Source organism: Babylonia areolata, chromosome 24 (assembly GCF_041734735.1).
Source record: "Babylonia areolata isolate BAREFJ2019XMU chromosome 24, ASM4173473v1, whole genome shotgun sequence".
NCBI lineage: Eukaryota > Metazoa > Mollusca > Gastropoda > Neogastropoda > Buccinidae > Babylonia > Babylonia areolata.
In genome coordinates, this window is record NC_134899.1 from 54,425,213 (window position 1) to 54,440,535 (window position 15,323).

The 15,323-nt window shown below is 44.8% G+C and overlaps 1 protein-coding gene across 1 annotated transcript in view; it reads left to right on the plus strand.

Moving 5' to 3' along the window:
- The window catches only part of LOC143298790 (leucine--tRNA ligase, cytoplasmic-like), a 58,792-nt gene extending 45,906 nt beyond the window's left edge, over positions 1–12,886 (plus strand). The window contains exons 24-28 of the mRNA XM_076611752.1: positions 710–817; positions 2,063–2,167; positions 6,269–6,364; positions 10,093–10,228; positions 11,229–12,886. Coding sequence (XP_076467867.1) covers positions 710–817; positions 2,063–2,167; positions 6,269–6,364; positions 10,093–10,228; positions 11,229–11,434 — 651 coding nt within the window. The 3' untranslated portion in view covers positions 11,435–12,886. The remainder of the gene's footprint in view (positions 1–709; positions 818–2,062; positions 2,168–6,268; positions 6,365–10,092; positions 10,229–11,228) is intronic.
- The last annotated feature ends 2,437 nt before the right edge of the window (positions 12,887–15,323 follow it).

Sequence of the window (15,323 nt, forward strand, 5' to 3'; positions counted from 1 at the left end):
TTTTTCTATAAATCCTGGATTTTTTTTTCTTTCTTTTTCTGGACTTGATAATTGGGTATTCTTTCTATGTTACGTTCTTTTTGGTGCCGACATCGACATGTGATGTGCCTGTTGTCAGGTGTTTGTTTTGTGTGCCTGTTATTGTTGAGGATTTGTTTATTGTGTGTGGTTATTTCCATGCCCAGGTTAGTTTGGTTTTTTTGATCGTCTGATGAAGCATTGATTCGATGGAGTAGTCAAATTTTCCAGTTGCTTTTGTACTTGTTTTGTCTTTGGAGGTTTTCCAGGTCAGATATTTATAGCTTTTTCAGCCCTGATATGTTAATGTGTGTTGTTCATGTTGTTTTGCTGACATGTATTGCTCTTGTGTGTGTGTGTGTGTGCGTGCGCGTGTGTGTATGTGCGCGTGCGTATGTGTGCGCGCGTGTGCGTGTGTGTGTGTGTGCGTGTGTGTGTGTGTGCATGTACCTGTGTGCGTGTGTGTGTGTACATGTGTGTGTGCAATGTTGATAATGTGCCACATTGTTTGTGCATAGTTAATAAATTGTTTGTGCATAGTTAATAAAGTGTATTGTATTGCTTGTGCACACTGAATAAGATGTATGTGTTTCACATTGTGCACAGAGTTAACGCACACTACAAAAAAGACGTGTTTGAAATGAGCGCATAACGAGTCAGACACACGTGAAGACAGTAACCGTGGTTACAGGCCAACAAGGGTTTCCCTGACAACAAGGTGATATCTGCAGAGCTGAAGAAGAAGACGGAGCTGGGGAAGTACATGAAGAAGGTGATGCCGTTTGTGCAGGTGTCCAAGGTCAGTGCTGGGGTCCACGTTTCTCCGCTTTGTCAGGAATGCTTCTTCTTCTTCCTCTTCCTCTTCTTCTTCTTCTTCTTCTTCTTCTTCTTCTTCTTCTTCTTCCTCTTCTTCTTCTTCTTCTTCTTCTTCCTCTTCTTCTTCTTCTTCTTCCTCTTCTTCTTCTTCTTCTTCTTCTTCCTCTTCTTCTTCTTCCTCTTCTTCTTCTTCTTCCTCTTCTTCGTTCGTGGGCTGCAACATTCACTTGTATTTACACAAATGGCCTTTCACAAGTATGACAGTTTTTACCCCACCATGTAGGCAGCCATACTCTGTTTTACGGGGTGTGCATGCTGGGTATGTTCTTGTTTCCATAACCCACTGAACGCTGACATGGATGACAGGATCTTTAACGTGCGTATTTGATCTTCTGCTTGTGTGTACACACGAAAGGGGTTCAGGCACAAGCAGGTCTGTATATATGTTGACCTGGGAGATTGGAAAAATCTCCACCTTTTACCCACCAGGCGCCGTTACCGACGGGAATAATGACAGTGATAACTCAAAACTCACCTCTTCTTCTTGTTTTATTGCGATGGGCCAAAGGCCTCTGCCTTGAAATCATTCTGAGTACTTAGTGAAAACAGTGATGGTATATTTGTATTTCACTGTGAGCCAAACCTCTCAAAGTGATGAAAAGCAACACGTCAGTCAGACACAATTCTTGTGGTTGGTTAGAATTTACGGACTTGCTAAAGCATACAGACAGCTTATTTGTAAATGTTTTGCGACATGATCAATTTTTTTTTTTTTATACATTTACCAGATTATTTGACATTAAAAGAAAAAGGTTGTGCTGATATGCAATGTGTTTGGAATATACGAAAGGACACGGAGGCTTAGAGAGTAAAGGATTAAACAACAACAAAGAGTGGTAACTCTCTCCCTGTACAAGGCACACAACTTCAGGTCAGTGCTGGTTATGATACCAATTCAGTTAACACACAGGTAAATAAAAACTACACAGGAACAAACCCAGACACTTCTGTGACTTAAAGTTGAACGGTATTTTTGATAAAAGCTGTTATAAAAGAGTTTAAATTTCTACCTGCAGAAACACCAGTCATGTTTAGCGTTTGTGAATACATTATTACAGGACTTAGATATGTAAGGCTTTTGAATTCATGTGTATCATGACTCTTACAAATGAAATACTCTGTTAAACCCCCCTGCCCTCCAAAATCACATGATGACTTGTGTTTACAGGAGAACTTTGCCAAGCATGGCCAGAGGGCGCTGGACCTGACGTCAGAGTTTGACGAGAAACAGGTGTTGGAGACCAGTCTGGTGTACCTGTGTAACACTCTGGACGTGAGTCTGTTTTTTGATGATTATTTTTATTCTTTATTCAGTTGTTTTGTAGATAAATGGACTCAGTAAACTTACTCCTCATATGGGAGAAGAGGCTGATTCTGGATGCGCAGCACTTCCCACAGGTGTTGCAAGGGAAAACATCTCCTTCGCTCACGCTTCTCCTTAATGGCCAGCGTTCTCTTGTTTTCAAGCGTCTTTATGCCACTAGAGCACAGCATCCTCCAGCGAGAGCAGTCAAGGACATCAGTTTCCCAGGAAGCAATGTCTGTGTCACAGGCTTTGAGGTTTGTCTTCAAGGTGTCCTTGAAGCGCTTGCAGGGTCTTCCAAGTTCATGGTGGCCTTCCTTCAGCTGGCCATACAAGGGCATCTTTGGGATCCTGCTGTCTGTCATGCGGACAACGTGTCCTGTCCAGCATAGCTGGCACTGCATCAGCAGGCTTTCGATGCTGGGCAGGCCGCTCCTCTCTAGGACCTGGACGATAAGCAGCAATAAACAGCAAGAAACTAATGATGCCTGTGGTTCCTCTGTCACTGGGGGCGTGTTTGTGTCACCAGTGATCGGGGTTCCAGGCCCTGTTTCAGCGTGGTGTTGTGTCCTTGGGAAAGGCACTGTACTCTGACTTCCTCACGCCAGCCAGGTGTGAACAGGTATACCTGACATCGGTTGAGGAAGGTTAAAACATTGGAAGGAGAGGACTGGGCCCCGCCTTCCTGTGTGGAGCCCTGGACACAGTGGGTATGAATTCACTGCCTTCCTGTGTGGAGCCCTGGACACAGTGGGTATGAATTCACTACCTTCCTGTGTGGAGCCCTGGACACAGTGGGTATGAATTCACTACCTTTCTGTGTGGAGCCCTGGACACAGTGGGTATGAATTCACTACCTTCCTGTGTGGAGCCCTGGACACACTGGGTATGAATTCACTACCTTTCTGTGTGGAGCCCTGGACACAGTGGGTATGAATTCACTACCTTCCTGTGTGGAGCCCTGGACACAGTGGGTATGAATTCACTACCTTCCTGTGTGGAGCCCTGGACACAGTGGGTATGAATTCACTACCTTCCTGTGTGGAGCCCTGGACACAGTGGGTATGAATTCACTACCTTTCTGTGTGGAGCCCTGGACACAGTGGGTATGAATTCACTACCTTCCTGTGTGGAGCCCTGGACACAGTGGGTATGAATTCACTACCTTTCTGTGTGGAGCCCTGGACACAGTGGGTATGAAACACTGCCTTCCTGTGTGGAGCCCTGGACACAGTGGGTATGAATTCACTACCTTTCTGTGTGGAGCCCTGGACACAGTGGGTATGAAACACTGCCTTCCTGTGTGGAGCCCTGGACACAGTGGGTATGAATTCACTACCTTTCTGTGTGGAGCCCTGGACACAGTGGGTATGAATTCACTACCTTCCTGTGTGGAGCCCTGGACACACTGGGTATGAATTCACTACCTTTCTGTGTGGAGCCCTGGACACAGTGGGTATGAATTCACTACCTTCCTGTGTGGAGCCCTGGACACAGTGGGTATAAATTCACTACCTTTCTGTGTGGAGCCCTGGACACAGTGGGTATGAATTCACTACCTTCCTGTGTGGAGCCCTGGACACAGTGGGTATGAATTCACTACCTTCCTGTGTGGAGCCCTGGACACAGTGGGTATGAATTCACTACCTTCCTGTGTGGAGCCCTGGACACAGTGGGTATGAATTCACTGCCTTTCTGTGCCGAGCCATAGATGTAATGGATATGAATTCACTACCTTCCTGTGTGGAGCCCTGGACACAGTGGGTATGAATTCACTACCTTTCTGTGTGGAGCCCTGGACACAGTGGGTATGAATTCACTACCTTTCTGTGTGGAGCCCTGGACACAGTGGGTATGAATTCACTACCTTCCTGTGTGGAGCCCTGGACACAGTGGGTATGAATTCACTACCTTCCTGTGTGGAGCCCTGGACACAGTGGGTATGAATTCACTACCTTCCTGTGTGGAGCCCTGGACACAGTGGGTATGAAACACTGCCCCCCATGGCCACAAAATGCTAAGGCTTTTAAAGAAATATATATATTTTTCTAAACAATTTGTTGGGCTGGAGGCAGAAAAGACAGGGAGTCAGAACATGACGGCTTTCTTGGAGCGTTGGGTAAGAGATGAATCGTAGACAGGGGGAATCAGAACATGACGGCTTTCTTGGAACGTTGGGTAAGAGATGAATCGTAGACAGGGGGAATCAGAACATGACGGCTTTCTTGGAACGTTGGGTAAAGGATGAATAGTAGACAGGGGGAATCGGAACATGACGGCTTTCTTGGAACGTTGGGTAAGAGATAAATAGTCTGCTGGTGAAAGTGTCTTTGTTTTCATGTCAGTGAAAATGTGTGTGTACTTTTGTCAGTACAAAGATGCCATGTGTAAATGTTGGTCCAAACTGTGTGTGCATATGAGTGTGTCTGTAGTGGCAGTAGTGGTAATAGTTGTAGAAGTACCGTAAAATTCGGTCTGTAAGCCACAACTTTTTCCCCCTGCTTCAACCTCTGCAGCTTATATAATGATGCGGCTTATTTGAGGATTTTAACGATCCCGGGAGTGTCACATTCTCGTCTATTCTTAGCTGCCTTTCAACTCACCAAAATCATGATTTCTGTCCAAGAATTTTTGGATGAGCTTCACGATAGTGTGCTAACTGTTCACGTTTTATAAATCAAATCCCCACACATTAAAGCCTTCAGGTCAGCATTCAGTTCTACTCTGCTCAAGCGTACACCCTCATCGTGCCAAAGACACGACGTTATGCCTATGATGCAGCATTCAAATTGAAGACAATCGACCTATCAGATGACAGTGCAAGTGGTGAACCAGCAGCGACCTCCACTTTGCGTTCTTGTTCATGAGGTGAAAGCGAGACTGAAGTCAGTGACAAGATGGCGGAGGAAGCCGTGCTGATTCTCTTCAACTCGGACACTAAAGATGAAGATTTCAGTGGATTCAGTTAGCAGGATGACGTTGAATAAATCTGACTATCCCTAAATCATGGATCTTATTTTCATTGTGTTCATTTTTGTGTGTGTGTGTGTGTGTGTGTGTGTGGCACCAGCAGTATTTTCGCTTGCTTTTCTTTGTGTTGTTTCTGCTTGTGTTTATTTCATAACCTACAGTATTGACAGCTTTTCTGTAGTATCAGTATGTGTTGTGGTACCGGAAATAAGTGCTGCTTATAAGCCAGTGTGGCTTATGTATGTATGAAGTTCAATTTTTTCCTAAATTTAGTGGGTGCGGCTTATATACCAGTGCGCTCAATAGACCGAACTTTACGGTACTTATAATTGTAGTGGTCGTTGTTGCGGTGGTGTTTAGTTTTATGTCTTTTTAATTGAAGTAAGTGATATTAGGGTGTGTGTGTGTGTGTGTGTGTGTAGCTGTCTTCGGTTGCATGCCTTCTTCTTGATTCATGGGCTGCGACTCCCACATTCACTGGTATGCACGAGTGGGCTTGTACACGCTTGCCCCTTTTAACCCCTGCCATTTAGTCATCTTGCGCATGTCGTGCGCATGGACGACGGACGGATCCCTAAAGACCTCTACGGAGAACTTGTGCAGGGAAAACGTCCCACAGGCAGACCACAGCTGCGATTCAAAGACGTGTGCAAGAGGGACCTAAAGGCCTTGAACATCGACCAGAACAACTGGGAAGCAACAGCCCTCGAACGGTCAGACTGGAGACAGACTGTGCAGAAAGGTCTTTCCAAGTTCGAAGAGATGCTCGCTCAGCAGCACGAGGAAAAGAGAATGAGAAGAAAGGCTGCAGCCCAGGCAGACAGACCAGCGTCAGACTTCATCTGTGCCCTCTGCCACAGGGACTGTCATTCCCGCGTCGGACTGGCCAGCCACACCCGACACTGTTCCAGAATAAACATCTAGAGCGCAACTCCATAGTCTTCCGAGACTGAAGGATGCCTATTATTACTCTGTGTTTCAGGGGGTTTGTGCACTCTGAGGTGATATTGGGGGTGCGGGGGGGTGTATATGTGCATGTTTTCATGTCTCTGTGTGCGTGTTGACGCTGACCCATGTCTGTGTTGTCTGTGGTTGACACAGTTGGAAGGTCTGACGGTTCGGTTCTCTGAGGAGGCGGATGAGAAAGTGCGCGACGACTGCTGTCCAGGCAAACCCTTCATCACGTACCGCACTGAGGTGAGAGACCTGTGTTCGATTCTCGCCACAGGGTTTGTGGTTGTGTGCTGTTTGTACAGGGCAATCAGTCTGCTTGCACTGGTTTTTTGTCATTTTTACTCTGGAAAAATATTTGAATTTAATGTTTTGCTTTTGGTTTGACTATTCATGTATAGTACAATACAGTATGTTACAGTAGAATACAGTACATTACAATGCAATGCAATACAATATAGTACATTACAGTAGAATACAGTACATTACAATGCAATGCAATACAATATAGTACATTACAGTAGAATACAGTACATTGCAATGCAATACAATATAGTACATTACAGTAGAATACAGTACATTGCAATGCAATACAATATAGTACATTGCAATGCAATACAATATAGTACATTACAGTAGAATACAGTACATTACAATGCAATAGAATGCGATACAATACAGTGCAGAGCAATACAATACAATACGGTACATTGCAATGCAATGCAATACAGTGCAATGCAATACAGTATAATGCAATGTAATACAATGCAATGCAATACAGTGCAAGGCAATACAGTACAATACAATGCAATGCAATACAGTACATTACAATACAGTACAATACAATACAGTACATTACCATACAGTACATTACCATACAGTACAATGCAATGCAATACAGTACATTACAATACAGTACAATACAGTACAATACAGTACATTACAATACAATACAATACAATACAATACAGTACAATACAGTGCAATACAGCACAGCACAGCACAGCACAAACAGTGCAGTTCAGTTCACACACAGCACTTTGCTCACCGTCTTTGATAATTTATAAAGCTTCAGCAGCATCGTGGGTGACAAAATCACAAACATCCTTGGCAACACAAAGCTACTTGGGCCTGGTCATGCTGCGTCGTCCACCATTTTGACAGCGTCGTCTGAATTTCTGGGAGGGGTACCACCAATATGGAGTGATGGCCTAGAGGTAACGCATCCGCCTAGGAAGCGAGAGAATCTGAGCGCACTGGTTCGAATCACGGCTCACAATATTTTCTCCCCCTCCACTAGACCTTGAGTAGTGGTCTGGACGCTAGTCATTCGGATGAGATGATAAACCAAGGTCCCGTGTGCAGCATGCACTTAGCGCACGTAAAAGAACCCACGGCAACAAAAGGGTTGTTCCTGGCAAAATTCTGTAGAAAAATCCACCGCGATGGGAAGAACAAATAAAACTGCACGCAGGAAAAAATACAAAAAAAAATGGGTGGCGCTGTAGTGTAGCGACGCGCTCTCCCTGGCGAGAGCAGCCCAAATTTCACACAGAGAAATCTGTTGTGATAAAAAGAAATACAAATACAATAACACCCAGGAATGATGGTGCAGAATGTGATTAGATGCTACTCCTCACCAATAATTAAAGTCATATCATGCTAACGCTGAGTGAGAGAGGCTTCTGACCAAACATTCTGTCGGTGGCGCTGAAGCCAGACTGGAGGGTGGGAGGTGGCAAAGTGGTCAAGATGTTTATCTTGCTGTGTCTGTGAGGGTCTGGGTTCGAAACTGGCTTGTTGGGTTACGCTAGCTGGTCAAACATCTGCCATGCAGATGTAGATTTTGTCCAAACATGGTAACGTCTTTGTGAGAAACTGAAGCTGAAGCCAGACCATCTGCCTGACTGAATAATCAGTGAACAGTGGTGAAAGGGTTCTTCTTCTTCTGCGTTCACTCGTATGCACACGAGTGGGCTTTTACGTGTATGACCATTTTTACCCCGCCATGTAGGCAGCCATACTTGGGGTGTGCATGTTGGGTGTGTTCTTGCTTCCATAACCCACCGAACGCTGACATGGATTACAGGATCTTTAACGTGCGTATTTGATCTTCTGCTTGCATATACACACGAAGGGGGTTCAGGCACTAGCAGGTCTGCACATATGTGTTGACCTGGGAGATCGTAAAAATCTCCACCCTTTACCCACCAGGCGCCGTCACCTTGATTCGAGCCCGGGACCCTCAGATTGACAGTCCAACGCTTTAACCACTCGGCTATTGCGCCCGTCTAGTGAAAGGGTTAATACTGCTCAGTCACAGACGCACAAAAATAAATAAATAAAAGGCAAACGTTGCAGCTGAGCAGTGCTGAGGCATTGGGTAAAATGGGTTATTGAGGCTTGTGGCCGAGCATTTCTCTGGCGTCATAATCGTCTCAAGAAAACAGTTTGAACGTTCCTACACGTCCTACATATACATAAAGCATAAGGGAAGGGAGCTTACTTCTGCAGTATGTATGGGTGTGTCCACATGTTGTGTGTCACAGTGTGTGTGGTGTGTTGTTTTCAGCCCTCAGTGTGTGTACGCCTGGTGAACAGAATGTGTCACAGTGTGTGTGGTGTGTTGTTTTCAGCCCTCAGTGTGTGTACGCCTGGTGAACAGAATGTGTCACAGTGTGTGTGGTGTGTTGTTTTCAGCCCTCAGTGTGTGTACGCCTGGTGAACAGAATGTGTCACAGTGTGGGTGGTGTGTTGTTTTCAGCCCTCAGTGTGTGTACGCCTGGTGAACAGAATGTGTCACAGTGTGTGCGGTGTGTTGTTTTCAGCCCTCAGTGTGTGTACGCCTGGTGAACAGAATGTGTCACAGTGTGTGTGGTGTTTTGTTTTCAGCCCACAGTGTGTGTACGTCTGGTGAACAGAATGTGTCACAGTGTGTGTGTGTTGTTTTCAGCCCACAGTGTGTGTACGCCTGGTGAACAGAATGTGTCACAGTGTGGGTGGTGTGTTGTTTTCAGCCCTCAGTGTGTGTACGCCTGGTGAACAGAATGTGTCACAGTGTGGGTGGTGTGTTGTTTTCAGCCCTCAGTGTGTGTACGCCTGGTGAACAGAATGTGTCACAGTGTGGGTGGTGTGTTGTTTTCAGCCCTCAGTGTGTGTACGTCTGGTGAACAGAATGTGTCACAGTGTGTGTGGTGTGTTGTTTTCAGCCCTCAGTGTGTGTACGCCTGGTGAACAGAATGTGTCACAGTGTGGGTGGTGTGTTGTTTTCAGCCCTCAGTGTGTGTACGCCTGGTGAACAGAATGTGTCTCAGTGTGTGTGTGTTGTTTTCAGCCCTCAGTGTGTGTACGCCTGGTGAACAGAATGTGTCACAGTGTGGGTGGTGTGTTGTTTTCAGCCCTCAGTGTGTGTACGCCTGGTGAACAGAATGTGTCACAGTGTGGGTGGTGTGTTGTTTTCAGCCCTCAGTGTGTGTACGCCTGGTGAACAGAATGTGTCACAGTGTGGGTGGTGTGTTGTTTTCAGCCCTCAGTGCGTGTACGCCTGGTGAACAGAATGTGTCACAGTGTGGGTGGTGTGTTGTTTTCAGCCCTCAGTGTGTGTACGCCTGGTGAACAGAATGTGTCACAGTGTGTGTGGTGTGTTGTTTTCAGCCCTCAGTGTGTGTACGCCTGGTGAACAGAATGTGTCACAGTGTGTGTGGTGTGTTGTTTTCAGCCCTCAGTGTGTGTACGCCTGGTGAACAGAATGTGTCACAGTGTGTGTGGTGTGTTGTTTTCAGCCCTCAGTGTGTGTACGTCTGGTGAACAGAATGTGTCACAGTGTGTGTGGTGTGTTGTTTTCAGCCCTCAGTGTGTGTACGCCTGGTGAACAGAATGTGTCACAGTGTGGGTGGTGTGTTGTTTTCAGCCCTCAGTGTGTGTACGCCTGGTGAACAGAATGTGTCACAGTGTGGGTGGTGTGTTGTTTTCAGCCCTCAGTGTGTGTACGCCTGGTGAACCAGCAGCAGTGCAGCGGACTGTTTGAGGTGTTGATGCCGGTGTTCGAGGGGGACAGTGCTGCCAGGATGGCCGCTCGCCTGATGAAGACGGAGAAATCCAAGATCAGAGGTCAGTGGATTGCATGCTTTGCATCCCTTGCCTTCTTTTAGAGTTGTCTTTCCTGTCTGTTCTGTTTCGTCTGTCTAGCCGCCCATGCCTTGGTCTTCTTTGTTCATGGACTGCCACTCCCACATTCACTTGCATACAAGTGCGCTTTTTTTACCCCTGTCATGCCCGCAGTTATACTCCATTTTCGGGTGGTGGGGGGTACGGGGAGGTGGTGCATGGTGGGAATATTCTTGTTTCCACAACTCACTGAACGTTGACATGGATCTTTAACGTTTGTATTGGATCTTCTCTATGCGTATACACAGAAGGGGATACACTACAGTATTTTCCTTGCGGCAGAAAAACGCAGAGATGAAAATGAAAGGTCAGCTGGTAGCTTTGAAGGGAACTGGTGTTGTGTCTGCTGTGACAAAGCACCATGAGGTCTACGTGGAGAATACAGTCGTGTCGTGTCCAGACGTGTCCTCTGTAAGTGTTGCCTGTGGTCTGATGAGGGTTACTGTCGTGCCATTTGATGAGGGTTACTGTCGTGCCATTTGATGAAGGTACTGTCGTGCCATTTGATGAGGGTTACTGTCGTGCCATTTGATGAAGGTACTGTCGTGCCATTTGATGAGGGTGTTACTGTCGCGTGCCATTTGATGAGGGTTACTGTCGTGCCATTTGATGAGGGTTACTGTCGTGCCATTTGATGAGGACTACTGTCGTGCCATTAGATGAGGGTGTTACTGTCGTGGTTACTGTTGTGCCATTAGATGAGGATTACTGTCGTGGTTACTGTCGTGCCATTAGATGAGGGTTACTGTCGTGCCATTAGATGAAGGTTACTGTCGTGCCATTAGATGAAGGTTACTGTCGTGGTAACTGTTGTGCCATGATGAGGGTTACTGTCATGCCATTAGATGAGGACTACTGTCGTGGTTACTGTCATGCCATGATGAAGGTTACTGTCGTGGTTACTGTCATGCCATGATGAAGGTTACTGTCGTGCCGTTTCCAGACGTGTCCTCGGTCAAGCTGCTCCGTTACAAGGACCCTGCAGGCGGCTGGCGATCGATTCCAGAGCTGAATGGGACGGAAGACAGCAAGGTGACGGTGCCAGCGTCGGCCGTCTTTCACATCGACACGGCCACCGACACCGTCACCATGGAGGATAACGGCCAGAGGGCGCCAGTGGGCAGGCAGATGGTGTATGTTGTGGCCTGAAGGACGGAGCGCTGTTTGTGAACATGTCCTCTGTAGTGTGGTGTGGCCTGATCTTGGAGAGGAGGGTGACGTCCTGTGGACTTTGTGAACAGTTGTTTTTGTCTCTCTTCGTCCTCTCCAGAGTTTTTGACGTAGTGAAGTGTGGATGGGGGATGTGTTGGATGCTTGGTGTGCAAGTGGGTTTCGTGAGTTTATCAAAAAAAAGAACGATAATGAAATGAAATAAATGATAGTGATACTACATCTGTGTAATGCTTTCAAACCTGCCGAAGCGCTTTACAGTGACATGTCAGACACATAGCACATGGGAACACGCATGCGTGTGTGCGCGCACGCATGCGCACACACACACACACCCATATATATATATGTGTGTGTGTGTGTGTGTGTGTGTATACATATATATATGTATATATACATATATATGCACATATGTACACATATTTTCCAGCTGTTCTTTTCATGTATGATCTGAGCAATACACAGATGGACTGTATGTGAATTTACCGCAGTATAATAATATTTATGGTTCTATCTGATGGACTGATTGATGGAAAATGTTGGTATCAAAGTTACAAAATATTAGAACCAAAAGGTTGAGTTCCTTTGGTTTTAGATTAGGTTCAGATGGCCAGTTTATAGTGAGAAGTATTCATGTTCAAAGTTCGACAGACTTGGAAAGTTGTTATGACTGTAAACTACCATTGCAAAGAAAAGAAAAGAAAAAAGAAGAAAACCCCAGAACGTTTGGCCTCTTGATATTTTGTTGAGATGTTTTGTTGTGTGTATGTGTGTGTTTGAATCTGCCTGTTGTCATGAGAATGTATTTATTTTGCAACAGCAGAGAGGTAATGGTGTATCTCTGTTAACCCATTGAAGTCAGCGTAGTGTAGGTGAATATAGGACTCACACACAGGCCACAAGCACAAGAAGAAACGGCAGGGAAGGAAGTTAGGTAAATGACACTCAACGGTTCTGTCTCTGTGTTCTGTCTGGTATCAGATAATTGGTTTCGTAAGTAAACTCGTGTAATACTTTTTCATGTTCTTTTCTCTCTCTCTCTCTCTCTTTATTTTTTGTTGGGGGTGGGGGGTGGGTGTGTGTGTGGGAGGTGGGGGTGGGGTTGCTGCCCGATCTTCAGTGGCATTTTTTTTTTTTGTTTTATGTTGCTTTCTTTGCTCTGTGTGTGTGTGTGTGTGTGTGTGTGTGTGTGTGTGAGCTAATTACATCAGATACAAGTGTAGGAAAAGAAGGGTGAGGGTTAGACCTCAGGTGTGGATTGATCTGTGTCATGTTCAAGTGGTTATGGCTGGGTCAGGGTGTGTGTGTGTGTGTGTGTGTGTGTGGCTTGTCTTTGTGTGGCAGAGGTTTTGAGCTGTTTTTGTATCGTTCATTGCTTTTCCTGATATCGTCGTTCAGGAAGGGATTAAAACAAATGGAAGGAACCATTAATTTACTGGTTTTCGTTTTCTGTCAATTGCTGTGTGTGTGTGTGTGTGTGTGTGTGTGTGTGTGTGTGTGTGTGTGTGAAATCAGTGTTGCTGAAAGCCCAGCCAAACACAGAGGGGTATTTGAGCGTTGAACACCCGTCTCTTGTTGAGATCAGTTCAAGTTAGTCAAGGAGGCATCACTGCGTTCAGACAAATCCATATCTGCTACACCACATCTGCTACGCAGATGCCTGACCAGGAGCGTAGTCCAGCATGCATAGTCCGGCCTTGAGGGGAAAAGAAGTGCATAAAAAAATAAATGGATACATCATTAAATTGATGGATAAATAAATAAACAAATGAATGAATTAATAAAGGAATAAACACATGAATAAACGAATAAACAAACGGATAACATAAAAAAAAGGTGTGCAGATTGATATTAAAATAAAAAATGTCTTGATGAAGCCAGCTGAAGATAACTCAATAGTAAAAGGACAATTCAAGCAACGTCAAAAAGACCAAGTTAAAAGATATTGAAAACAAAAGTACCATTTCCCCAGTGTATGTAACAGTCCGTGTAATATATAAAGTTAAAAGCATTGTTTGGTGTCATATACTGTACCATGTCAAACTGATGTAAACTAGGCCTATTGGTTTGCTCTGCTTGGCCAAATTTCACACGTCTTGCCCGGTCTGCTCTTAGCCAATCAAACGCCTCTAAAAGCTATAAGCGCTGAATCATTCATTTGGTCAAGGCTCTCCACACCATCTTGTCAGGTTTACGCTCTGTCTCATCTTACACTTTTTTTTGGCTATTAAGCATATTCATTTGGCCTTACTTTGCTGCATGCGGCTTGTCTGTATTGTATTCTTACATTCTGTGTACTCGATTCAACTCGGCATCCTCGATTCGTTCGTTTTTCTCTACCTCTAAGTCGATCCTGTCTTTCCTTTCTCTGTTGGGGGGGGGTCAGATTTTCGCTGGGTGCCTAAGCGCGGGTACCATGCCTCGTGTGCCATACCACGAAGGCAGGGATCATGAGGCTGGGATTGAGACTCAGCAAGAGACTCTCCCAGGAAAGCATTGAGTTCCTTCAGGAAATGAAGGTATTCTGCACCCATTACCACGTCTTCCTCCTCAGTTGTTAGGTGTAGCATAAAGTTCTGTTCTTTTTGCCTCCTCATACTTTACACTTTTTTTTTTCTTTTTCAGTGGTTTTGTGTGTGTGTGTGTGTCATTCTTGTGACTGTGAACAATACCTAAGTTTGTATAATCGTTCAATGTTTGATACATACTTGATATTCCACATCCGCTAGATGGTATTAAAACTAAACAAGTACATTGGAAAAGAAACAAGTAGAATTTATTCTATATGGAGAGACTTGTGATCTTTATGATTTATGTTTTGCATCAGTGGTTTTCAAGAAATGAATGATTTTTTTCTGACACAAAGGTTTTCTCTATGGCTGACTGGACATGAGCTTGGGATGTGATTCAGTCAACACTTGCCTGCTAACAAAAGGAAACTTCTTCTTCTTCTGTGTTCACTCGTATGTACATGAGTGGGCTTTTACATGTATGACCGTTTTTACCCCGCCATGTAGGCAGCCATACTCTGTTTTCGGGGGTGTGCATGCTGGGTATGTTCTTGTTTCCATAACCCACCGAACGCTGACATGGATTACAGGATCTTTAACGTGCGTATTTGATCTTCTGCTTGCATATACACACGAAGGCGGTTCAGGCACTAGCAGGTCTGCACATATGTGTTGACCTGGGAGATCGTAAAAATCTCCACCCTTTACCCACCAGGCGCCGTCACCGTGATTCGAACCCGGGACCCTCAGATTGAAAGTCCAACGCTTTAACCACTCGGCTATTGCGCCTATCATTTGCTTCCTTCATTCTGGGCGAAATGTTACTGTGTGTTGTACATAAACAAGGATGTGAAGTGAGAAGGAGAAAGAAGGAGATGTAAGTGGAAAGATGACTTGTCAGAACATAAATAGATTTCTGTTTAATAATTACGATGTAATAATTAATTGCAATGTTTTTAAAAGCGAAAATGTGAAATGCTTTTATTTGAGAATATATGTTTATTACTCTTGTTTAATCAAGTAATCCGCGTGGGTGGGGGTGGGTGGGGGGGATGCGTGTGTGCTGATTATCTGGTTGCGGTTTTCCGCAATTTATCTTTATTCTTATCTTATCTGTCTATTATAATCAATGTGCAGTATAGTAGGCTATGTTTATAATTATATTCAAATAATGTTTCTTAATTCTTTCTTTTTTTTTTTACATTAAGAATACTAGTTATTACCTGCAGTGTGTGGATGTATGTATGAAACGGTGTATGTGACATTTTTTACATTTGTATCTTCGTAATATTCGTAAAAGCTGTTGTTGACTTTTACAGTTATGGTCCCCATGTTGTTTACTTGTCTATGTTGTGATA